At 45.3% G+C, this 26,511-nt stretch overlaps 1 protein-coding gene across 3 annotated transcripts in view; it reads right to left on the bottom strand.

Moving 5' to 3' along the window:
- PKN1 (protein kinase N1) overlaps positions 1-26,511 on the bottom strand; it is a 99,554-nt gene that overhangs the window by 27,758 nt on the left and 45,285 nt on the right. For 2 of the 3 annotated variants that reach the window (XM_053303906.1, XM_053303904.1), the window contains exons 1-2: positions 15,789-15,920; positions 8,437-8,737 (exon numbers count right to left, since the gene is read on the bottom strand). In XM_053303906.1, coding sequence (XP_053159881.1) covers positions 8,437-8,737; positions 15,789-15,833 — 346 coding nt within the window. In that variant the 5' untranslated portion in view covers positions 15,834-15,920. Of the gene's footprint in view, positions 1-8,436; positions 8,738-15,788; positions 15,921-26,511 lie in introns of those variants that run through there. The other variant, XM_053303907.1, reaches the window with a different exon arrangement.

Raw genomic sequence — 26,511 nt, forward strand, 5'->3', positions numbered from 1 at the left:
GGTGACCAGTGTCCACTCAGACAAAGCCCTTCCAGGTGTGCTCCCCAACCAAGCTCCGATGTGTCTGTTGTGACCACCCAGCGGGTTTGAGGGGCTTGAAAGGGAGTACCAACACTCAAGTGCTGAAACTCTGTCCACTACTCCACCGCTGCTTGTACCCAAGGAGGGGGTGTGCACTCTAGATGGCTCGGATCCCAAAGGGGATCAAACACATCCAAAAACCATCTCTGAATTACGTGCATTTGAAGATGTGCTTGTACTCGGTGCCATGTGGCCCAACAGGCGCTCTATGGAATGCATTGTCTGTGGGCCACTGGCTAGAAAAACGGCTTCAAGTCTCCAAAGAGTAATTCTTCAGAAGGAAGACCTTTTCCAAGGTTGTGTCGAATATCAGTCCAATGAACTGAATTCGATGGGTGGGTTCCAGCTGAGATTTTTTGAAGTTTATCTGGAAACCCAGCTCCTGCAGAGTATCCACCATGATCTCGAGAGCATCCAGCACTGCACACCTGGTGCTCGCCACGATGAGTCAATCATCAAGCTACAGCAGCACCTGCAAGCCCTGCTCCTGCAGGAACGCCACCACCAGGGCCAGACATTTCATAAAGACCCTCGGTGCGGTCATGAGGCAGAATGGTAAGGCCTTGAATTGATAAGGAATCCCTCCGATCTGAAACCGCAGGAAGCGTTGATGCTGAGGGAATATTGAAACATAACAGCACACATCTTTTAAGTCCTGGGAAACCATCCACATGTTTTTGTTCAGAATGGTCATAATGGTCAGTATGAACAGCATTCAGAACCTTTTGTAGACCAAACATTTGTTCAGAGCCCTGAGGTCTAGTATAGGGCACTGACCACTGTCTGGTTTTGTCACTGGGAACAGAACCCGGGGCTGTCAGGGTTAGCGACTTTCTTGATCGCATCTTTTTCTGGGAGAGCAGCAACCTCTTGATCCAACTCTAGGGTGCAAGGAGTCACCACAATCCCGGACACCAGTCATGGCCGACAAAACTCTAGGGCATAGCCCAGGCGTATAACCGTGAGAATCCACTGGTCTGTAGTCACTTTGTCCCAGCTCGCCGAGAACGGGGACAGTTGGGTCCTGAAGTGCCCCAAGTCATTGTTTCTTCTGGGGAATATTTGGGCGCTATTTTTGAAAGGCAGGATTACTGGGCTGGCCACCCGACTTGTATCTTGGCTGGAACTTGTTGCCACAGTTGTTCTGAAGGCGACTGTTGCTGGGACGGGGCCTTCTGCAGTTGATAAGGCGACCACTTAGCAGTCCTCTGTGTCTTGCTAGTCAGTGAAGCATATGACATGGAGCACACTGTGCTCCTCAGCTTCTGTACCTTCTGCAGCATATCACTGGTCTGCTCAGAGAAGAGGCTAGAGCCTTCGAAGAACAGGTCCTCAACCCTAGCCCGGGCCTCATAGTGCAGTCCCGATGACTGCAACCAAGCGTGTCGTCTGAGCGCCACTGACGTGGCCATCACTGTCAGTGGCATTCTACTGAATGTCGGGCTGAATAAAGTTCTTGTTTGGCCACTTGAACATCCTCGCGGGCAAACGATTTGGCTGGATCCCTCTTGTCCTGTGGGAGGAGATCCAGAAAGGGACTCACCTTCTCCCATAACAAATGATTGTATCAGGCGTTATAAGCCTGATAATTGGCCGCCCACAAATGTAGAGCTGAGGCGGAGTTAAGTCGCCTCCCGAAAGAGTCCAGCTTTCTGCCCTCTTTGTCATTGGGTGCTGACTGGCTGTGGCCTCTTGTTCTTTGCAGGGACACCTCCACAATGATTGAATTTGGGGTGGGGTGGTTCTTCAGAAAGGATGTATTGTTGTCCAGCTGCACTCTATAGAAATTTTCTAGACACCTGTTAGGCTGGGAAAGCGTCAGTTTTTTCCAGCAACCCCGAATGACTTTTAGCAATGCTGGGTTCAGAGACAAAGCAGCCTCAGAATTGATAAGGCTGAACAATAGGTCCAGCTCTCCTTTCTGTTGGTTCCCCAGGTTCACACCCAGGGGTGAAGCCATTCGCGTCACATACACCGTGTACAGTTTGAGGTCCTCCGATGGGGAGACTGGCTTCAGGTCTGGCTGGACATCAAGCAGGAACGATACCAGAAAAACAACCTCAGAGTCTTGTCAGCTCTCATATACTGGCTTGCAGTGGAGCTAAAGAGTCCTGTGCCACGGGCGTCGCACCCGAAGGGGAGCCTGGCTTGCTACCTTGATTGTCCGGTACTGAAGCGGAATGTCCTGTCGGCAGCACCTGAGAAGGCAAGGTGGCCTGAGGTATCACCAGAACCGAAGGGGGTGGTTCGCGACACTCTGCATGGCCCTTGGGGGAGCGCTGCAGTGAGCAGGAATGCGGCCTCCCTTCCAAATGTGAGGGGAGGTTCTCGCCAGTCCCTCATCACCAAGCGTTTCCCATAGGCAGGATCCTCTGAGTAGCGGGACCTATAGTGGGGACAAGCATAAATCGGAATAATCAGACCAGTAGTCCATTTGGTATCGATTGCACAATCTGGAGTCCCAGCGCCATTCACCGTAAGACGGTTCAACTGCACTCAAGGGGAAGCGATACTCTGGTGCCCAGTAGCAATACTGGTAAGACTGGTTCCACCAGTCCCAGGATCGGTCCTGTCTGTAAGTTGAGGAGCATTCTTCTGGTTCCCAACGGGTACCACAGTCCCTAAGGGGAACATGCTCTTGTTGGGTCCGAGGGGGTGACCGTCTCCTAGGCAGTCATGAGGCATCTTTTGCAGGCCTGGTCAGTGAATATGCCTCCTCCAATGAAGCATCGTGGTTCCTCTGTCGCCAATGAAAGTTCTCTACTCGACCGAGTTTGATCGTGGGTCACGTTGAACGATTCCATCACCACAGGCATGCTAGGCCGCATTGACACAGACGATCTTTGCACGGTATGATCAGAGGCCACTTTAATCTTCTTGACCACAGGGGCCTCTGATGCAGGAACCTCCTCTGCCTTCTTCTTCTTCTTGGGTATAGGAGGGAGGTGACAACCCGCCGGCAAGTCTCAATGCAATTTCAGCTTCTTCTTTTTCAACTTCAGTACCGATCCCGAGGGATCTGGGGAGGACTTAGGTACCATGGGTGTGCAAGCGAGAAGCCCTATTTTTGCGAGCCTGCTTCGTGAACTTCGGGCAATAAAGACAGGTCTTGACAATGTGGGATTCCCCCAAGCACAAGAGACAGTATGAGTATCGGGGGAAGGGATCTTAGATCTGCAGTGGATACATTTTTAGAAGTTTGTCGTGCCCAGCATATAACGCCGAAGGCCGGCTGGCCACCACGCTTCGTCCCAGCCAGGATCAGAGCTCCAAAGTAGGGGGAAACCCACCAAAAACAAAATGCAAAGAACAGAAAACGCTACTACGCGGAGAAGAAAGAAAATTAAGAAAGAAATCAAAGAAGCAGGGAGAAAAACAACAAGGGGATAGCTGAATCCTACTCGTTGCCGAGCTGCAGACTCCACAATGTTCACTGAAGCGCGGACGAAGAAAGACTGAGGGGATGAGGAGTGGCGCAGATGCATATAGCTGCTGGGGGCGAGGTTCCCGCCCAAAGCAGGAAAATTGAGCTTGTTAGATTCCGACGAGGTCTCTGCACAGGCGCATAACCCATTTGTGTAGAAGACAGAGACCACGTTGAAGAACTCCGTCCTATTGTCTATGTTGACCAGAACTGGATGCCATAGGCCAGGAAACTGTCCCTCTCCTGAGGTGCCAATGTTTCCAACCACACTGTTTGCAGTTTCTTGCGTGTGTCTTACAAGGAGCTCTGAGCCTGAGTCTCCATCTCTTTGTTGCTTCCCCCCTGCCCCGTGAAGAGGAAATGTCAACGCCCAGGCCCTGAATTCTTTCTAGCCCAGTTTTCTATGCAGACTCTCCCCTCCTCCCCCATTTTGTGGTCTGTACTTTAGTGTGGAGTCAAGAACAGCAACCACTTCCGCTTTTGCAAAGCCAGACTGCTGCCTCTGCATGGTCCAGTCCCAATTTTGGGTAAATAAGCTAGGTTGGATTAGAAGCAGAGCCTTGACACCTTAAGGGAAACACAGCCTGCAAGGAAAGGAAAGAAGACTGGAAGTGTAACAGGAGATCTGCACCTGTAGTCCATGGACTCTGTGGTGTCTTTGCCTTTCTCTGCCACAGTGGGTGGAGGAAGGCATGCTATTCTTGCAATGCTGCTTACCCCTGCTGGTTAAATATCTCCCAAGATGCACCAAATGCCACCATGTCTACTCTGCCATTAAATCTAGTCACAACTAGAGACTGGCATGGCTGGTGCTCATTAGGAAAAGGGGCTGGAAACAAGCAGATCTGTACAATTCTTTCTAAGTGTATGGTTTCATTCACCAGACAAAGGCTGCAACAGACTAGGCTATGGCTCTATAAAAACAGCTTTTGAACAAACAGGACTTGGCAGTTAAATAGAGTTCTCTCACCTTTGTTCATATACATATTTTAAACACCAAACTCCAATTTATACATATTTATAGACACCAAATGGCATTGCATATATACATATTTATAAACACCAAACGGCATTGCATCACCGATATACTGACTTATTTTTAAATAGTCTACAACTATACAGGTGAAACTCGGAAAATTAGAATATCGTGCAAAAGTCCATTAATTTCAGTAATGCAAATTAAAAGGTGAAACTGATATATGAGACAGACGCATTACATGCAAAGCGAGATAAGTCAAGCCTTAATTTGTTATAATTGTGATGATCATGGCGTACAGCTCATGAAAACCCCAAATCCACAATCTCAGAAAATTAGAATATTACATGGAACCAAGAAGACAAGGATTGAAGAATAGAACAATAACGGACCTCTGAAAAGTATACAGTGTACTGTGCTTGACTGGCCAGCAAACTCGCCTGACCTGACCCCATAGAGAATCTATGGGGCATTGCCAAGAGGATGAGAGACATGAGACCAAACAATGCAGAATTGCTGAAGGCCGCTAATGAAGCACCCTGGTCTTCCATAATACCTCATCAGTGCCACAGGCTGATAGCATCCATGCCACACCGCATTGAGGCAGTAATTGCTGCAAAAGGGGCCCAAACCCAGTACTGAATACATATGCATGCTTATACTTTTCAGAGGTCCGATATTGTTCTATTCTTCAATCCTTGTCTTCTTGGTTCCATGTAATATTCTAATTTTCTGAGATTGTGGATTTGGGGTTTTCATGAACTGTACGCCATGATCATCACAATTATAACAAATTAAGGCTTGACTTATCTCGCTTTGCATGTAATGCGTCTGTCTCATATATCAGTTTTACCTTTTAATTTGCATTACTGAAGTTAATGGACTTTTGCACAATATTCTAATTTTCCGAGTTTCACCTGTAGATATCAGTGGGCATGATTTTAATACTCCCTGTGTTTGACCAGTGCCAAAGATGAAGCTAACTGGAACCAACTGGATTATAAAATTATTCAGTTCCAGTGTTCTATTTTCTTAATTTCCCCCAAATATAAAAAGCAAAGTTAACACATACTGTAGCTGAAGTGAGTATAACCAACATTTATTACAATTTCATATATTTCTATCCTGTTTTTCTCTACATTACTCAAAAGCCACTAAGAATTAAGATTGGTCAAAAGAAGATATGATCAACTGACCGTCAAATATTGTCCAACAGCAGCCATGTATTTTTAAACATTAATTTTATTAGAACCAAAAAAAATTTCCGTCAACAGTTTGACACTTAATTATAAAAACAAGCTACTTAACTGTTATTGTGAAACAATGACATCGGCCCACATACTGTACAGGTTTACGCCAGTGTTTCTGTTTGCCCAATATTACCGTGGGCATCTAAGAAAGCACCAGGAATCTCGTACAAGAGTGCAAATACTTAAAAGTTGTGCACTGGCACTTTGGGAGCCCAAATTACATTGGAAACAATTTAAGTTGTGTTTTGAAGGCACAGAACTTTAAAAGACTTACAAATTAAAACATAAAAATTATATAAAACATCCCTCTTAAATAAATTCACAAATTAACAAGAATTACACATGCTACACAATAAGATAGTTTTAGACAACACACACACCCCGACAGCTATTTTTCTTTGTCCCTATCAGATTAAAAACCCAGTTAATTCATAAACAAAACCAGGTTTTTTTAAAAAATCTTACAAAATACAAATAATCTTTAAGTAGTTAACTTTACATATTTGTGCAGTATTTAAGCATTTAAGGGGTGCACATGTAACCAATGTTCCCTCTAACAGGGATTCCCAGATGTTGTTGACTACAACTCCCAGAATCCCCAACTGAAATGGCTTTTGCTTGGAGATTCTGGGAGTTGTAGTCAACAACATTTGGGGAATCCCTGTTAGAGGGAACACTGCATGTAACAGATTCCAGTGGTTTGGTTTGAAGTTGAACTCAAACCAGACCTCTAGTCCAAGTCAAACCAGCCCCCAGCTTGGTTCGAGGGCTGAACTGGTTCGAGGGGTATGCTTGCAAAGGGGAATCTGGTGAGGATTCCCCTTTAAAAGCAAAAAGGTGAACCCTGTCTTTAAAATACTTCTGAAGGCACCAGCGGTGAGAGAGCACCTTACCACCGGTGGCGGTGGCAGCGGCTCCTCTGAACTCGGTCCAGTACTCCCGTGCAGCCAGCACAGTCCAGTTTTGGTCTCTATGCATGTGGGTCACTAACATTTAAGAAGCATTTAGACCAGAGCCTAGATAAAACTTTACAGGGCAGTCAGATGACATGCACGGGGTACTCCCTGGTACGTGCAACAAGCAAGATGGAGTCATGGGCAGTCTTAGGCAGTGACCTTTGCCACTGGTGACTGAGTTCCTATTTGGAAATACCTGCAGTGATAGCAGATCTTCTCCTCCTGGCCACCTGCTATGTTGCTAGTTTTAACCTGACACCTGTAGTGCTAGGGTGCAAGTAGCTTTCACTCCTGTGCTTGTTAACAAATGACACCATAATGAAATTTGAAAGGCAAGCTACCATCTACCCAATGATTCCAGGGAATATTCAAACATGGTCTAACGAAATATCTGACTGGTGAACTGATCAGTACGTCAGTCCTACTAACAGCCTGATTCAACAACAACAAAAATGTAAAAATTAAAGTATTTAAAGCATCAAATGATTCCTACATAAAGAAGAGGGATGGGCATGGATCCTAGCATATGCCTCAGCCTATCATGGATCCTAACATATGCCTCAGTTGGGGAGCAAGGGACATAGGCTGTGTTCAAACAATCACACCAGTTCTGGTTAAAGAGAACCAGTTCACTGAACCCTGTGGAGTTGACTGAGAGAACTCAGAATTTCCAGGCAATCCTAGTCAAACCACTGTTAAACCACATTTAAGCAGAGCAAGTAAAACAACAATGGTCAACAATGGCAAAAGGCAACAAGCCAGTACTAGCTTACATAAATGTAGTTTATGTATTTATACATAAGCTAGATTCTCTATTTGCGACAAAACTCCTTTGGAATGCAGGTAGATGCCAGACATTTATCACATGGCTGACGACAGAATTTATTCACATATTCACATACAGAATTTGCCAAATTAACCACTTTCTTTAAGATGTCTGCTACCAAAATAGGAACAAGTACAAATGCTAGGGCCGCAAGTCTTGTTGGGTTCAACGGGCACATTGGTTCTAATATGCCCTCCATCAGGCATTTTTGGAGTTTCACTACAAAAGAGAATCCCAACAGTCAGAATTCCAACTGAGATCCCTGCTGTCAGAACTCTGGCATGGCTGTCGGACTTCCCCTCCCTTACCTGGGTGGGGGCCAAGAGACAGCATACGCTATGTCCTCAGCTTTACTGTTCGTTTTCCAGCATAGCTGCTGTGTAAAAAGGTCCCCCCCCTCCTTGAGGTCCTCAAGTGGTGCTGGACCGAAAAAACACAGAAGCTGCACCAGGAGGTGAAGGGCATAGCCGAGGACATCGCATATGCTGTTGCCTAGCCCCCACTCAGTTCCAGGTAAGGGGGGAGAAAGAGGAGGAGTGGGGAGGAGACGGTTAACAACAATGTTGGAATTCTGACCTGACACTCCTGACCCAACAGCCGGGAGGGGCAAACCCAGCACTCTTGACAGTTGCACTATCAGGTTGGATTAGAACCCAACATTTTGGGTTGTGTAGCTAAGCTGCCTGGCTTGTTTACCACAAGTAGTTTTTGAAGAAACCTTTAAAATGTTTTCTTTTTATCAAGGGATGTTCACCACAACACAGCTCAAGACTAATCTCTCACAGCTGAAATCATCGATCGATGTCAAGGAGAGCTATAGCTTATGCATCAGTTCCTACCCTTCCTTGTCCTAAATCTCAGCTTGCTATTTGCTTATTTGCAACATCTGATCTTTGCCTTCCTCTCTAGTTGCAGTCACTTACCCCCCAGCTCTTCAGGGTCTTTGACAACAATGTGTGCATTGAGATCCTGCAGTTGGTGGTGCAGTGCCTCCAGTTTGCGGTTAGAGCTCTTGAGCAAGTTGTCCACATTGGAGAGATTCTTACGATCTGTGGTGGCTTTTCGCAAGTTCTCCGCTCCCTCTTTTATCTTCAGCTCTTTGCGAATCTCACGTTTGATTTTCTCCTTCTCTTCATCCAATTTCTGCTGTACACTGGTGTCTGAGAAATCTGAGCTCTGGTCCAGGCCTAAGTGCTCCAATACTGACCAGTTGCCTGGATCACTCTGCAAAGAAAGCATGGCAAGAAAGTCGTTATGGGCATGGACACCAAGCTAGCAACATTGCTCCCTGCCCCTAAGCCTCTTCCCCTTTTCCTATGCTGCTAAGCAGAATATAACACAATCTAAAAACACTTTAGGGATGTGCACGGTCCGGAGAAGTCCGGACCGGCACCGAAGGGGGGCCTTGTTTTTAGGGCGGGGAGGGCTTGCTTAGCCCTCCCGCCTCCTTGCCCCCGCCAGCGCCCGTATTTAACATTATAGGGGCGCTGGAAACCAGCCGCCGCCCCCCGCCGCCGCCACCGCCGCCGCGAAATCACTCTTAAAAACATCCAGCCCTCCCTCCCTCCCAGCTAGCTGCCCGCCCGCCCCCCCACCCACCCACCCACCCAGTCGCTCACCCGGTCGGTAGATACTAAGCGAGAGGAGCTCCGGCACAGAGCTCCTCTCACTAGGAAGGCCTCCGGGAGAATGGTGGCTTGCGCGCGCATGCGCGCGCCGCAAACCACGCCGTTCTCCGGAGGCCCGGTCTACCCGCCGGGAAAGGGCCGGGTAGACCGGGCCTCCGATCGCTGGGTAGACCGGGCCTCCGGCGATCGGAGGCCCGGTCTACCCGGCCCTTTCCCGGCGGGTAGACCGGGCCTCCGGAGAACGGCGTGGTTTGCGGCGCGCGCATGCGCACGCGCGCAAGCCACCATTCTCCCGGAGGCCTTCCTAGCGAGAGGAGCTCTGTGCCGGAGCTCCTCTCGCTTAGTATCTACCGACCGGGTGACCGACTGGGTGGGTGGGGGGGGGGGCGGGCGGGCAGCTAGCTGGGAGGGAGGGAGGGCTGGATGTTTTTAAGAGTGATTTCGCGGCGGCGGCGGTGGCGGCGGCGGGGGGGGGGGCGGCTGGTTTCCAGCGCCCCTATAATGTTAAATACGGGCGCTGGCGGGGGCAAGGAGGCGGGAGGGCTAAGCAAGCCCTCCCCGCCCTTAAAGATATACCCCCCACCCGGACCCGGACCAGCCCAGTCCGGCAGTTCGGCCATTCTTTGGAATGGCCGCCGGACCGGTTCGGGCACACCACTAAAACACTTACACCACCAGAGACATAAGCCAACATGCTGGGCTGATCTAGAGCTTGATGAAGAAGCATTACATCAAAAGACATTATATCCATATTGTAGCTTCAGTAGGCAAAAGCAGTGTATCAAACAGGGCAGCCCCAACGTCTCCAAACAGACTGCTAGTGTTGTGCAGTAGCGAAGAATATAAACTGAGAAACTCCCAGTTCTAATCTCACCTCAGGCTCACCTCATTGCAAGGTAGAAATAAAAGCAAATGCTTTCGTTTAAAAAGCATTTGCTTTTTCAAAATTAGATATTTTTAAAATCCAAGTATCCAAAAATGATCTAGACTAAAATAAAATCTTAACTGAAGAAAAAAACATGCAAAAGCCTACACATTTTCTCTTAAAAGTAGATTGTGAGCACTATTAAAGTCTACTTTTCTATGTAAAACCACCATCACAGGAAAAGATACTGGACTTCCAAGAGTATGCATTATAAAGACACAGAAGCTGTTCTCATGCTCAGCCTAACCCAGGCTAGGGAAGCACCTAGCCCGGCTTTTAGCCGGAGTTAAGGGAACGAGTGCTCCCTTAAACCAGGCTCTGCAGCTGCATGATCATGCAGGGTGCTTGCAGCCCATGCAGTAACAGAGAAAGGCGTCTAGAACTTCCATCTCCTGGGAGAATCCCCCAATGCCACATGCAGTGCTCACAATACTCAGAGCTCACAATACTTGGGAGGCCAGGACATGTCATTTGGGATGCAGCAGCACACTGAAGCCTTAAAAAAAAAAAAAAGATTGTCTGGGGAGGAAGCAAGTGGAGCGTAGCCTTCCTGCCACCCACCGAGCTTCACTGACTCCGTCCATTTCCATTTCCGGGCCCAATTCAGAATGCTGGTTTTAAATTTTAAAGCCCTAAATGGCTGTGGACCAGACTACCCAAGAAAGCTCCTTGTCCTATATGTCCTGATTCGGACCTTAAGATCTTTGGAGGCCCTGTTCCGAGTACCTCTGTAGTGACCAGTCTCCCCTCCCTCTAAAGAGTTAACGGAAGTGAACCCTTGTCTTGACTGACAGGCTGGTGAACTCCAGAGCTCAACTAATCAATACACCAGGTGGGTGGGACCTAGAGAGCTGTTGCTGGGAATTCTGGGGAAAAGAAAGGAAGTTCTGTGCTGAAGGAGCAAGCGGACATGTGGCAATGGAGTTTGTTAAAACAGGATGACTGCAGCTCTTGGAAGACAGAACTGCAAGGGCTTGATTCACAGCAGGAGTTTAGTGAGTTCAAGTTAAGGAAGCCTGGGCTTTGGCTTCAGGAAGATTCATTTAGGGAAGAGTTTTAGTCAGACTCTTTGTATGTCTGCTTTATATATCCCTGATACTGTTGTAGTATTGTTTCCCTGCAATGTAATTAAAATAAAACACACTAGCCTAAGCCCAACCCACCTAGGGCGTTTCAAAAGCCTCTGTAAACACTTACGCGTGCCTAAAGGCAACCTAAAACTGAAGCCTAAGACAACCTATTTTTGTAACCTAAGTATTTTTGAATGTATCTAAAGCTAGAAGCATCAGATGGAAGCAGTCTGTAGTAAATGAATAAAACTGTTTTTTGTTAGTTTCATTTTACAAGCCTCTCAGAGTTGGTTTTTAACTCAGGAAAGGGGGGGGGCAGAAAAGGGTATCTCTCTGGTGCAAAAAGCATCCTCAAGTACTCAGCAGCTATCAGATTTTCTCATCCTGTGTAAACATACAAATGGAAGCGTGGGGTTTTTTTGTTTTTTGTTTTGCCCAATACCCAGTTACAGAGGAACTTTGGATTAAAGGACCCAATCCATTAGTCCAGGCAGCATTTTAAGTTTACTGGAAATATAGAAAGGTTTTAGGAGAAGCCCACTCAGGCAGCTCAGCAGGGATGACTCGACATTTTCTTTCCCTTACGTGAGCTAGCTCTGAGACAAAAGCTTTAATTCACTACAACACCTGACAAACGAGGTGAGGCAAGTGGCTACTAGGGAGAGGGCCTTTTCGGTGGCTGCACTCCATTTATGGAATAGCCTCCCCAATGAGGTTCATCTGGCATCATCACATTGTTCTTTTAGATGCCAGGTAAAGATCTTTCTGTTCACTCAGGCCTTTTAAATCTGAGTTTTAAAACTGATTTTTATAAAAGGGTTTTAAATTGTTTTGTACTGTATTTTGTATTGGGGGTGGTTGGGTTGTGATTCCATGTGTTTTTACTCAATGTTTTAATGCTGTGTTGTGAGTTGCCCAGAGAACAATTTGTTATGGGGCAGCTAACAAATAGTTTATTTTTATTATTCATTATTAAAATCATTTTGTGTACAGCTTTTAGCATCTGTGTCATAGGTTACCAACCCCCTGGCCTACATAATCAGCATGGTGGTTCACTGAAGATGATCTGCAGGAGCATTCAAAGGTTTTCACTATCCATCACTGGAGGTAAGAGAGCACCCCCTTTCTTTGCTGTCTCACACCAAATTCCTTGGGCAGGAATTGTGAAGTACTGCCAACCCAGTTACAACCCAGTCCTAATCATGTTTACCTAGAAGTATGCATGCTTAGGATTGCAGCCTGGATGTGTCAAGTCCTCCTTGACAGCTAATGTGGGCTTTGGACCTGGGCTGAAATCCCTGCTCAGTCATGGCCTTGCGGCTGAGCCAAAATTAAAAGCACTCCCTCGATAATAGAGTGATGCCAACTTGGAATCAGCAATATAGATTGGCAGATTCCTTCTGGTACTAGCATCTAGGCCAGGGCTACTCAACCTCAACACACCTGCAGATGTTGGCCTACAACTCCCATCATTCCTATTGGCCACTGTAGCTGGGGATGCTGGGAGCTGCAGTCCAAAAGACAGCTGGAGGGCCAAAATTTGAGTAGCCCTAGGCTAGGCTGCCAGAGACTGACCCATCTGCAGTGCTCCAGCTATAAGAGCTGGTCAGCACATTTAGTTGTATACAGCTCATCCAGTAACAGAAGCAGCCCTCATTCACCTGCTAGAAGGAATAAAACCAGTGGTTTGGGGAAGCACACACACACACAAAAAAATCCTGCACTCATTTAACAATTGACTTTGCTAGACGAGGAACAAGGCTCAGGGCCTCCAGATATCCCTTTGATCTACTCATGAGTTCGTCTTTGTGCAGAAACTGGGCAAAGCTCAAGAGTCGCAGAAGACTAGAGATGTACACAGAACCAGCGGGGGGGCAGCTTGAGGGTGGCTAACTTTAATGACTGGGGAGGGTGCTCGCTCTCTCCCCTGCACCCAACATTTCTGTGCACATCCCTGGTCTTCTACGACTCTTCAGCTTTGCTCAGTTTCTGCACAGAGACCAACTCATGAGTTGACTGAAGGGATATCTGGAGGAGGGGGGAAATGCAGTGGGGGAGCGGAAGAGCACCCTCCTCAGTCTAAGTAATTAGTTATCCCCTGCCTTCAAAATGGTCGAACTGCTGGTCTTTTGAACCTGTTTGGAGGCCCATAAAAGGGCCTTCGAACAGGTTCGTACACATCCCTAGAGAAGACCACACAGGAGTGCTTCAAGTATTCAGATATCTATTTGGGCTGGAGGAGGGGAGAGTCCTCTGTTTAAATGAGTGTTGGGGGGGGGGGAGGTGTCTAATCGCCATTTCAAAGCACAGCAAGAATCTGCATATATTTATGTTCACTTTATTTTTTATTTATCTTTCAGCGTACATTCTGCCCTAGAAAGCAACCAGGGCAGACCCTGCTTAGCTAAGGGAACAGTTCGTGCTTGCCACTACAAGACCAGCTCTTCTCCAGTGGTGAAGAGTCTATAGAAGTCTCAGCATCTTACCTTAATCATGGATAGGAGAGGAGAGCTGGTCTTGTGGTAGCAAGCATGACTTGTCCCCATAGCTAAGCAGGGTCTGCCCTGGTTGCATATGAATGGGAGACTTGATGCTTGAGCACTGCAAGATCTTCCCCTCAGGGGATGAAGCCGCTCTGGGAAGAGCAGAAGGTTTCAAGTTCCCTCCCTGGCTTCTCCAAGATAGGGCTGAGAGAGATTCCTGCCTGCAACCTTGGAGAAGCTGCTGCCAGTCTGTGAAGACCATAGTGAGCTAGATAGACCATTGGTCTGACTCAGTATATGGCAGTTTCCTATGTTCCTATGATACTTAACCCAGCTCTAGAAAATAGCCAGTATACAGCCCCTATGGACCAGATTCCCTCAGCTGGTAAAAGAGAGCTTAAAAACTTTAATGATCTTCTTTAGTCCTCAGTATTTCCTGTTTGCCTTAGTGTGTATATTATATTACCTTATTACCTTAGCACCACCCAAGATGCCCCCAACAGCACCCTGGTAGCAGCATTTTACACCTTGCATATATCACTACTCTTCAATGAAAACTGGCTTTGAATAGAATAAATCTGGAATATCATAAACAGTTACATAATACAATTTAAATTATGTTTAACTGTTTTGTTTGATTTTAACTGTGTGATTTGATTTTAACTTTGTTTGATTTTAACTGTGGTTTTATTGTTTTTATTTTTCTGTAAACCACCATGAGACATTTGTTTCTGGTGGTGTAGAAGTGTCATAAATAAAATAAAATAAAATAAAATAAGTTGCATTCATGGAATTAAGCTCCTATCCCAGCCAAAGGACACATTAGAGCTTCCCCCAACATATTTATGCGCATACATGCACAAAAGAAATGCTGTTCTTAGTCTTAGGTGCCTGGTAAAGTAGAGTGAGAACAGGAGAACCTTGTTTTTCGCAGGTTCTCCATTTGCAGTTTCAGCTATTCACGGTGAGGCTATATCTACCCAGTTTCCATTATCGTGGGGGTGCGGATGCCAAAACACAATAATTGAAACCTTGTGCCTATGGGAAGGATGGGGTTAGGTCCTCAGAGGCACTCTTACCCCTGGACTTCAAGGCCGAAATCCAGGGCCTCCACATCCCTTGGGGGCCCCCAAATCCTCTTTAGTCTGTCCTGGGTGGTGTGGTTTGTGCCCTCAAGAACCTACGTGTTAAAAAATGATGCTTCACTTGCAGCAGAGGGGGGGCCCTCCAAAAGCCTTTAGTTCCAGGCTCCAAAATTACCTAGGTGCACCTCTGGTCCTCAGTATTCAGTAGGTCCTCCAAGTTTCACTTATTGCAATTTTCAGGCATATTTGGTGGCAGCTGAGAATGTAACACTTATTAAAAACAAAGGCCTCCTATACTGTAGCCTCTTTTCTCCCAAACACATAAGATACTCAGGTCCTTGCCTCAACTGACACAACTGCTCATACTCCTACACACATTCACCTGCTTCTTGAAACATACTCTTATGCACCAAGGGTGCCAACTCCCCAGATTCAGGCACACTGCCCACCTCGTAAGTGCAGGACTTCTCTTTCTGCCTTCATGTCAAAATACAATAATACAATTTAAATTATGTTTAACTGCTTCGTTTGATTTTAACTGTGGTTTCATTGTTTTTATTTTTCTGTAAACCACCATGAGACATTTGTTTCTGGTGGTATAGAAGTGTCATAAATAAAATAAAGTTTGGGGTGGCATACAAATTTGATAAATAAATAAATAAATGTCCACATGCTGCCATCCTCTATGATATTCAGAGGAGTGTGTGCCTGCATCTACAATAATTTGTAAAATACAGATAGATGCGCAGCAGGGCATACTGTAACTCTCATAAGTATTTGCAGACAAGGTTGCAAAGTTCCCAAGTCACAAATACACTCTATGAGATGTGTACATGCCTATACACATCACATCTCACATGCATGCTTCAGTGTTCCCTTCCTCCCAGTTTCTCTACAGAACAGAATTCCCACTCTCCCCATTACTGTTCTACTGATTTAAGGAACACATCCCTTAGCTAACATACGCTTGCCACACATACCGTGCCTGCCCTCCCACAACTGTTCAGTTAATCCAATATTCAAAATTTACCCCAACCTCTCCCACCACCACCCTGGCCAATATTCTTCTGAAAAAAGGCAGTACCTCCAGGTCATACTCAGAGTTTGTGTCTGGCTCCGAAACAGACATCCTTGCCCCAAGAGAGGCACAGCAGACCACCCGTACTTGTAACTGTGTGCTGGCTACACCCTCACTTCCTGCCCGTTGATTCAAATGGCTCTTCTAGCCTGTGTGCAAACAAACCACTTCCTAACGGAGTTCCGTATTTGCTCACACTACCAAACACAAGCGACAACAGGAGGGAGTAACGACAGGGCCTACATGCCCCTTCCTGCTGCCTTGCCACACCTCTTGCACTCCCCTCCTGAGTGCATTTGCAAAGGCCATCTGGACACCCACAGACAACTGACCAACGGCAGAAGAGGGTATCTGAATCTCAGTTCTTTTCTGGCATAGGACAAGGCAAATTTGTTGCTAAAAGATATGCAAGATTCTTATGACATCTGCCAGAGAATGTGAGGAATATGTTCTGTACACAGGAGAAGCACTGATCCCACAGCCAGATTTGTAGTTTGTGGTTCACTGCTATGCATTCCAGTTGCTTTTGCACTTGGCTTTTAGAAAGGCCATTTTTGCTGCATTCCTTCTTTCCTAGAGCACAATACAATCCTCCTTGTCACTTTTTTTAATGGGATATGTTGTACAATGTCCGATTATTTGTAACCTTTGAAAAAGCTGGTGAGTACCTGGCTTTTTATTTGGCAGCAACACACTTCAGCCTCATACATTTTTCTGCTGGCAAAAATTCTCAGAATGCAGTAGTGAGTAGAACTCCAAATATCTTCATTTTGAGCAATACATCCCCCTTTTAAAATTGCATAGTGTTTTAACTTGCATTGTTTACTAGAAACCATTTTAGGGACCCAGTGCTGAAACAGAATACAAATCTAAACACACAAAAAATCCCATCCCAGAGATAACTACCGTATTTTCTGGTAGAAAGGTTTTTACATTTTTAAAAGTTACTTTAAGGCGCTTGAGGCCTTTATGCCAATGTGGCCTTTACACCAGAATTAAGGGATGAGGAAAGGAGGTGTGGCAGCAGCTCAGCAGGACCCTCCCACCAACAATTGGCTCCACGTGGTTGAGAGAGCCTGGAAGGAACAGAGGCAGCAGAAGAGGAGCAGTGACAGTGCAGTTGGGCCTTCCTGGCCCTGGGTTTGTATCCTCCCCCCAACAACATTTGCATTCCCCATGGAGCACCTTTGCATTCCATGTGGGGACATTTTGGCCCCTTGCTCTCACCCCCGCCCCCAAGTGCTTTAGCTGTGGCCTTTACACTGATGTGACACTTCTGATGTGATTTTTTAAAAAAAGGAAATACAGTACCTAGAAGAAGAATCTTGCCGGCTGCACTGCAAGAAGCAAAGTAAATCAGAATTGAGCAGGAAAGCCAACTGAAGCATTTTTTAAAAAGCAAATGGTACACTCCTATGGACCCTGAAAAGAAAGCAGATGTAGTCCAACTTTCTCCTTGAAGTGCCAATTTTCATTCAGAAAGCTTCTGATGAAGAACATCATTCAACCATGCAATCCTCCACCTGCATTCTGAAGTGCTACAATCCTGAAAGATGCACCATTACACCACTTTTGGGGGGAGGCAGGGGGAGGTCTCTGCTCAGACTTTCTTCTTCAAATTCCACTCTCCCCTGAAACCCAGCAATGCCTTCTTGGCAACAGGGCAGACTGTGGACTGGTTCACATAATCAATCCCATGTCAGTTCAACAAAAAACAGAGATTATGGCAACATGCATTGTGTGAACTCAGGATTTTTCAGCTATCTTAAGCAGAGGTCTGTAATCTTCTGTTTGAACTTGGCTTGTCCATATTGGCTAACTGTAGGTTTGGCGCAGCACCAATATGAGATTACTGAAATATCCTGAGTTCACATGGCTTGCTCCATATGAGCACATATACTGCTCAGGTCTCTAGTTTTCATTTAACTGTCATGGGATCAATTGTATGAACCATCACTGTGTATATGTTGTGCTTAACGCCCTCATCACCACACTCCCTACACCAAGTTGACAAGCCAAAATTCTCCACCAAGGCAAACCAAATTCTGCCATAACCAAAGAGGCCAAAACCTGTGCTCTGTATACATTTTGCACAATACCCCTCATTTTTCATTATGTGTCCTGCTTCTGTTAGCCATAAGGAGATGTGCTGGGCTCAGTGGCCCCGCCCCCTGTCCACTGGAAATCCTATTCCTCTGGCTTCTCAGATTTCATCAAGTATTGCCCACATACTTTAAAGCTCATTTTCTACAACTATAAGGTCTAAAACGCTTCTTTTTATTTTTGAATGAGAATAGGGTCTCTCAGGAAGCTGAATTATGTAGCCCAAAGCACCTTGTTGCTTTTCTGCATTTCCATCAATTCACCATGAACACAAAGTCCTGCTTACCTGAGGGTTGACTATTGACCTCAGTGGTCAATAGTCAGGAATGATGGGGGTTTATGTTTTTACTTTGTGATTCTTTGAATGTGTCTCAGTGACTTCTTGTCTGCTATCATGAATACCATTCCATGAGAGTAAGGCAGCATGCGTGTGTTTTTTAAATAGGTCAAGGGAACTAAAGCAGCAAGTACATAGGAACATAGGAAGCTGCCATACATAGTTGCAAATGGAAAACAAGAGATTTCCACTGATCTGAAAGGTAGCTTTGCCAACTACATGAGGCAGAAAACTCCCAAGTACAGCAGTGTGGACTGGTGCTATCTGCATTGCAGACACCACTCTGTGGTACACCAGCTCCCTATTTGTGCCACACTGTGGTCTGGATTTCCTATTGGATTGCATGAGCTCATCTACACTATAGGGGAGATGATCGATGGATGTTCCAGCTACAAATACAGAAAGTAAGATTTCCATTCATCTGAGAAGGCAGTTCTGATAGAAAGAGAAAGGCACAGGCATTTCTGAAGTAGAAAAGTAATGAGCCTCAATTAACTGCACCTCAACTTTCTTGCAGTCTGGGAGCATGTCTGTGGAGCTCACTCAGCTTCTGATTGGAATCAGGCCAGGGCACAGCCTAAGCAGCCTCAGTGTTTGCTCCGGACACCTCCTGATGCCATGCAGGAAACAGAGCTGCTGACTCACCACACTTCCTTCAGATTCAGAGCTGACCTTAATGCAACAGTGCAGCAGGCCACTGTGATACACTGACACAGAGGTCAGGGCAAGGGGGAGGGGAGTTCTTTAGCCAGCCTTGGAGCAGCATGGCTAGGGAGGGCACTATAGCCTTAGGAAAGAGGTCAGAGCATTAATTCACTTTGCTGTGTGCCATTTCATAAGACCTTGGATAGAAAAAAGGCTACATCTCCAAAGGGCACAGAGAACGACATGTACAAAGGCGGAGACACTTCTATGTTAACAAAATCAGAAGCACAGAATCCCCATCAACATCCACCAACCACTTGCTACAAGGCTGCTTTGCATTTGGCTAATCACATGGGTTGTGTGTTGCATTCTGCAGAAGTAAAAAGGCAGAACACAGAACTATATGAAGCTGGGCTTACCATGAATGAAATGCTTTTGACAAATGCCTTTCCCCATGAAAGAACAGGACAACTTCCGGTCAACATGTCATGATAAAGACAAGGCAGAATTGTGAAACCATATGCAGAACTTTAAAAAGAACAAGTTGTTCTAGTAAGAACTAATCAGCCTACTTTCCTTTCACTGTCTCTACAACTGGACTAAATTGGTCTCAAATCGAGTTCTACAAGTTATATCTCTTGAGCCTCAAACGTTCATGGGTCCACCATCTTGGGTCAGGATGGATGACATGATTACAAACTACACCATTGAGGTGTCCCTGTGTGTCACTCACTACCAAATTTGGTTCAGATTGGTTAGACAGTCCACAAATTAGCCCACTTGTGCCTCAGACGTGCACGTGACCACCATTTTTGATTGGGGTGGATGACATCACAAACTATGCCATTGTGGTGTCCCTGGTTGTCCCTACAGCTGCACCAAGTTTAGTTCAAATCAGTTAAGTGGTTTACAAGTTAACCCACTTGCGCCTCAAAAATTTACGTGTCTGCCAACTTCAATTGGGGTGGATGATATCACAACTACACTACTGAGGTGTCCCTATGTGTACTTACAGCTGCAGCCATTTTGGTTCAAATCAGTTAAGTGGTTCACAAGTTAGTCCACTTGCGCCTCAAAAGTTTACACATCCACCATCTTCGACTGGGGTGGATGATATCACAAACTATGCCATTGAGGTGTCCCTATGTGTCACTCACTGCAACTGTACCCAATCTGGTTCAAATAGGTTATTCAGTCCACAAATTAGCCCGCTTGCACCTTAGATGTTCACACAGCTGCCATCTTGAATTGAGGTGGATGACATCACCACACACCATGCCATTAGGGCATCCCTATGTGTCCCTACAGCTGTAGCAAATTTGATTCAAATTGGTTTGGCAGTTCACACGTTAGCCCACTTGTACCTCAAAAGTTCACACGTTCACCATCTTGGATGGGATGGATGATATCATCAGAAACTATGCTTTTGAGGTGTCCTTATGTGTCCCTACAACCGTACCTGATTTGGTTCATATTGGTCCAGACACTGCTAAGTTGATGGTGGGGGTGGGGGCAGGAATACACAGACAGACAGACAGACAGACAGACAGAAAGCTGGATGATCTCATAAGCCTACTGGAAAGTAGGCTAAAAAAGAATGTCCATCTGATCCTGCGTGCTTTAAGCAGGAGGTACAGCCTGCAGACTTCCTGCAGCTGATTCATGCAACATTTGCCCTTCAGTCCTGCAGGCAGGATTTCTTTGCCCTCTTTATGCCAGTCAGCCTATTTTCACTCTCAGCTCTGCTTGAGGACTACACATTTTTCCAAATAATATGTGAAGATGCAATGAATGCATACAATCCATGACACAGAAAGGTCAGTTTTAGAGGTGCAGAGGCTTAGAACTATGAAACAGTTGGTTCAATGATGGTCAGGAAGCAGATAATGACCTGTTGGGATAATTCAAGCTAGCAATTCTCACTGCAGCACAGGGGAAAAGAGCAGATTCCCTGCCACAGCAGAATGAGCAGCAAGCTAATGGGCTCGCCGTATAGAGACAGAACTTCAAAGATGCTTTAAATGATCTTTGTGTTAGTCTGTCATGCGGTACAAGAGTCAAAGCAGCTAGATTCCTAGTAGAGCCTCATCTCCTTTCCAGTCAACAGAACACTAAAGTTTGCAAAAGTACATCAGATCCAGGATTCAATGTACATCAGACCTAGGAATCTGTGGCAGATGTGCAATGTATATGTAGTTCCATATATTAATTCTGCTACTCTTGGCTGTATTACAGCCTATATCCAAACCAGAAAGCTGTTAAGGCTCCAGGTTCAGCTTGGCTCACAGTTATCTTGCTCTCTCTTTGTGCATCACATTGATTCATCATAGATTCCATATCCCCTGCAACTGCTATTACACAAAACCTTTCCACACACTGCCCTCTAAAAGTGGGGAAAATATATAAATTAGGACTCATAGCTCATTCACACAACCCAAGTTGTTGTTTTTAATGTTGCATGTCCATTCATTCACATACAACCCTAAAAGCAGAATATATATTTTAAAGAATACTTTAAAAAATGTTTCAGGGTGATGGGTTAGTGATGTATCTGTTTCATGCCAATCAGCACTATGTACAGCTGACTGCTGTTACTATAAATGAACAGAATCCCTTTCCCCTAAGCTCAGTCTGGGAGAGAAGATTGTACACCAAAACAAAATGCAGTGAATGCACTTCCACAATAGGCCCACCATTCAAAGAACATCTGTCTGGATGTATCACAAGTGTTCCTTATCCTCTACTGGATAATAGCCCTGCTCCTTTCTCGGGATGACTTATACTTAAGTCTTTGTACCAGTTTGACACAGAACAAGAGTATTTACGTGAGGCCACTAGTTAAACCTGAACAAGATCTTTTTTTCTATTTGCCCTTGAAAGGAATTGTAATTGTAAGGGTTTCAACATTCAGTCTTGAGCTTAATCAGCGTTTTAGCTAAATTAGCATGCTATTTATGGGTTGGTATTCTTATGTGCTTCCTTGTATGCTGTTTTCAATTTCCCCCTGAATTTCTTTTCTTTCAAGGTTATTTTGTCCTGGCTTAGACATGTATAAGCATTAACCTGGTTGGTTCTATACTACTTGGATAATATTTTTTTCAAGAGTAAATAGTGAATCCTCTTCCTCCCCACCTCAATTAAATAAGAAATCAAGTGCTAAACTCACCAGATACTGACAGGCCATAGTTTAGTAGCAGAGCAGATAGTGCTTTGTATGCAAAAGGTCTTAGGTTCAGTTCTTGACATTTCTAGGTAAGGCTCAGAAAGACCTCTGCCTGAAACTTTGGAGAGCCACTGCACAGGCTAGAGGTGGCCCTCATTATCAGCGGGGTTTCTGTTCTGGCCTACAACCATGGGTAATGAAACCTTGAGTCAATAGGAATTGGGGGGTTAGGTTCCTTGAGGGTAAAAAAGGGCAAAAGGGGTAGGGAGGAGGAAGAAATAAGGGAAATAATACTGTACCATGCTCTCCAGGTCTGCAGCTATCCAGCAATGCCCCCCACCCCAAGATTTTCCACACACAAAATGTGGGATTTTTAATTTTTTTATTTTTTTTAGGAAGAGCCACATAATGGCTCTGTTCTGCAAAATGGTGGCCGGAAATTTCCAGCCACCCAGGAACTGTTGATAGGCATATTTTGCCTATTTTTAAAATTGTGGGTAATGAGGTTGGGTCTACATCACCCAACCATGGATACATGAAACTTGGCCACCTGTATACCGAACAAGGTGGATCAATGTTCTGACTCTGAAGCTTCACATATTCATCAGGAGGGTCAAATCGCTCCAGAAAGCATGGAGTATATTTAAAACCACAGTACTAGAAGCACAGTTGGAATGTATACCAAGGAGGAGGAAAGGTACCACCAAGTTCAGGAGGATGCCACCGTGGCTAACAAGTAGAGTCAGGGAAGCTGTAAAAGGGAAGAAGACTTCCTTCAGAAAATGGAAGTCCTGCCCAGATGAAAAGAACAGGAAGGAACATAAACTCTGGCAAAAGAAATGCAAGGACACAATAAGGGATGCAAAGAGAGTGTTTGAGCAGCATATAGCTAGAAGTGTCAAGGGGAATAACAAAAACTTATTGAAATATATATTAGAAGTAGAAAACCTGCCAGGTAGACAGTTGGACCCTTAGATGATAAGGACATGAAAGAGATTATTAAGGAGGATAAGGATATTGCAGAGATGCTGAATGAGTTCTTTGCATCTGTCTTCACAGTGGAGGATACTGACCATATACCCTATCCAGAATTGAGCTTTTCAGGTTTAGTGTCTGAGGAACTGGGTGGATTTGAGGTGACAAGGGAAGATGTTCTAAGCTGTTTTGAAAAGCTAAAAATTAACAGATCACCAGGGCCAGACATCATCCACCCAAGAGTTCTGAAGGAACTCAAATGTGAAAATGCTAATCTCCTAGCAAAAATATGTAACTTGTCCCTATAATCAGACACTGTACTAGAGGACCGAAAAGTAGCCAATGTGACTCCAATTTTCAAGAAGGGATCCAGGGGGGATCCGGGAAATTACAGGCCGTTCAGCTTAACTTCAGTGCTGGGTAAATTGATGGAAAGCATACTTAAGGACAAAATTGTTAAGCATATAGAAGAACAGGCCTTTTTGAAGGAGAACAAGCATGGCTTCTGCAAGGGAAAGTCTTGCTTCACTAACCTTTAGAAGTTCTTTGAGAGTGTTAACAGGCATGTGGATAAAGGTGATCCGGTTGACATAGTATACTTGGACTTCCAAAAAGCTTTTGATAAAGTTCCCCACTAAAGGTTCTTGAGAAAACTTAGCAGTCATGGAATAAGGGGAAAAGTTCATGTGTGGATCGGTTACAGGTTGAAGAACAGGAAACAAGAGGGTAGGAAAAAATGGACAGTTTTCACAATGGAGGTAAGTAGGAAGTGGGGTCCCCCAGGGATAGGTACTGGGACCAGTGCTCTTTAACTTGTTCATAAACGATCTAGAAGTTGGGGTGACCAGCGAAGTGGCCAAATTTGCAGATGACACTAAACTATTCAGGGTAGTGTGAGGAACTCCAAAAAGATCTCTCCAAACTGTGGGACTGAGCGACAAAATGGCAAATGCAGTTCAGTGTAAGCAAGTGTAAAGTGATGAACACTGGGGCAAAAAAACCCAACTTCACATATACGCTGATGGGATCTGAGCTGTCGGTGACTGACTAGGTGAGAGATCTTGGGGTCATGGTGGACAGCTTGTTGAAAGTGTCATCTCAGTGTGCAGCAGCTGCGAAAAAAGCTAATTCCACGCTAGGAATCATTAGGAGGGGGACTGAAAATAAAAATGCTAATATTACAATGCCCTTATACAGATCTATGGTGCGGCCACATATGGAGTACTGTGTAAAAGCTTTGGTCACTGTATCTTAAGAAGGATATTGTAGAACTGGAAAAGGTGCAGAAGAGGGGAACCAAAATGATCAGGGGCCTGGAGCCTGATCTTATGAGGCTAGGCTACAGCATCTGGGACTCTTTACTTTGGAAAAGAGTCATCTAAGGGGAGACATGATGAAAGTGTGTAAAATTATGCATGAAGTGGAGAGGGTAGACAGAGAAATTTTTCTCCCTCTCTCACAACACTAGAACAAGGGGTCACCCCATGAAACTGAAGGATGGGAAATTTAGGACTGACAAGCAGAAGTACTTTTTCACACAGCACATTATTAATCTATGGAATTCCTTGCTATGGGATGTGGTGATGGCCACCAGCTTGGATAGCTTTAAAAGGGATTAGACAGATTCATGGAGGACAGGTCTATCAATGGCTACTAGTCTGATGGCTGTGGGCCATCTCCAGCCTCAGAGGCACAATGCCTCTCAATACCAGTTGCAGGGGAGCAACAGCAGGAGAGAGGGCATGCACATACCTCTAGCCTGTGAGCTCCCCAGAGGCATCTGGTGGGCCACTGTGTGAAACAGGATGCTGGACTAGATGGGCCTTGTGTCTGATCCAGCAGGGCTGTTCTTGTGTTATCTATTTCATGTATTTTGATTACATCCTCATATTGTGGCTTTCTGCAAACTGATTCTGGCAATAGTTTCAGACAGGCTGGACTACTGAATTCTATCTGACCCCAAAACAAACATATGTGGGATATTTAAAGCATACTATTGAAGAGGATGGCCGTAAAATAAATCATTGCTCTCCTAACTGCTGCAAAACTATGCATTGCCTTTCACTGGGCATCTATAATTTAATGGACTCATAGAAAGAAGTATGGACTGTGTTCCTCTTAAATAAGCTAATGTATTGGGGGGGGGGCAGTCTCTTCTTCATAGGTTTGTAGAGAAGCCGGTTTATAATACTGATTCTAGAGCTGATCCAGTGTAACAAAGCAGAAATTCTAAGACCAACCTTAAATCTAAACTTGAGTGAAGTCTGGTGCTCCATATAGAACAAGCTGGGCTGCTCCCAATTGCACTCAGCAATAGAGCTCCCCTCCTGGGACCAGCACTCAACACTACTATAAAAGGAAAGCAACTATGTTCTGCACAATAGGTTTAAGAATGCCCTGAAGGCCTAAGTAAAGGCAGCCAGCCGGCACACAAAAGGATTTCTTGCTGGCTGTCCTTTGTTAAGACCCCAGATCAAAGAGACTAGCAATGGCTTTCATAAACCAGAATTGGAGGGAGGGGGCAAACATTCAGATAATAATTTCCCTAATCCCTTTTTAAGATGGAAGGCAGGGACTGCCGCAGAATCAGGTTCATACCTCTCCCTGCTGCAATCATGGCTTTAAAGGAAAGGAATGGAACAGTCTTATTCCGGGACAGTTCTGCACAAAAACAAGCCGTTCTAGATAGCAACCATTCCCTTCTTCTCACTAACAGTACCAAAGCAAAACCAAGACACCCTGGTTCTGAAGTCACAGCTCTGCCTAATCAACAGACTCCCCATGGCATGATGAGATCAGGGCCAGGGATCAAAGCAGACACTGCTTCAAGGAACAGCAGTGTTGAATGATTTGTGCTGCAGTTTCTGCAGAGGGCAATAAGTGACAATGCACCAAGGCTATTCTCAATCCTTGGTAGATGGAGGTTTAGAATAAGACTTTCTTCCCCACTATATAATCCATTTCCCCTCCCCACAAGCCAGTCAGAAGACGGATTCTGTCTGCATGTCTTTCCTATGGGCAGGTCATTCCCCAGTCTATCCATTATGCATCTGGCTCTGTCTAAAATAAAGTGCTGTTGCCAGAGAAGGAAACAGAGCCTGGATGATCCTGTCAGACTTCTCTAGGGTTTCTGTGAAAACTGCATGGCTGGAGTGAAACGGAAGGTGGCTCACGTGACCTTCCAACTAAGCCAGCAGACTTCTAGTTTTTATCTTCTTTCAGAATACTGCCAGCCCTACTCTGGGACCACCGTTCTCATTGTTGTCATTAGTGCCCATGTCTTCACGGTTGCTGATGTCAAATTCCCCAAACTCTCAAGGAAACACAGCACAGCAAAGAGTCTGGTTGATAAAGTTTCATATTATTGTATACTGTCGCTTGAGAAACAGTCCAGGTTTAATTTCTGGTGGCCAAGTCCAGAGTCCATGCTGAATACTCAGTGGAGTGCTCCTTAATGGAACATGATCACAGAGCTTTGTTGTACTTACACCTTCTCCCATCTGGCA

Source organism: Hemicordylus capensis, chromosome 2 (assembly GCF_027244095.1).
Source record: "Hemicordylus capensis ecotype Gifberg chromosome 2, rHemCap1.1.pri, whole genome shotgun sequence".
Taxonomy (NCBI): Eukaryota; Metazoa; Chordata; class Lepidosauria; order Squamata; family Cordylidae; genus Hemicordylus; species Hemicordylus capensis.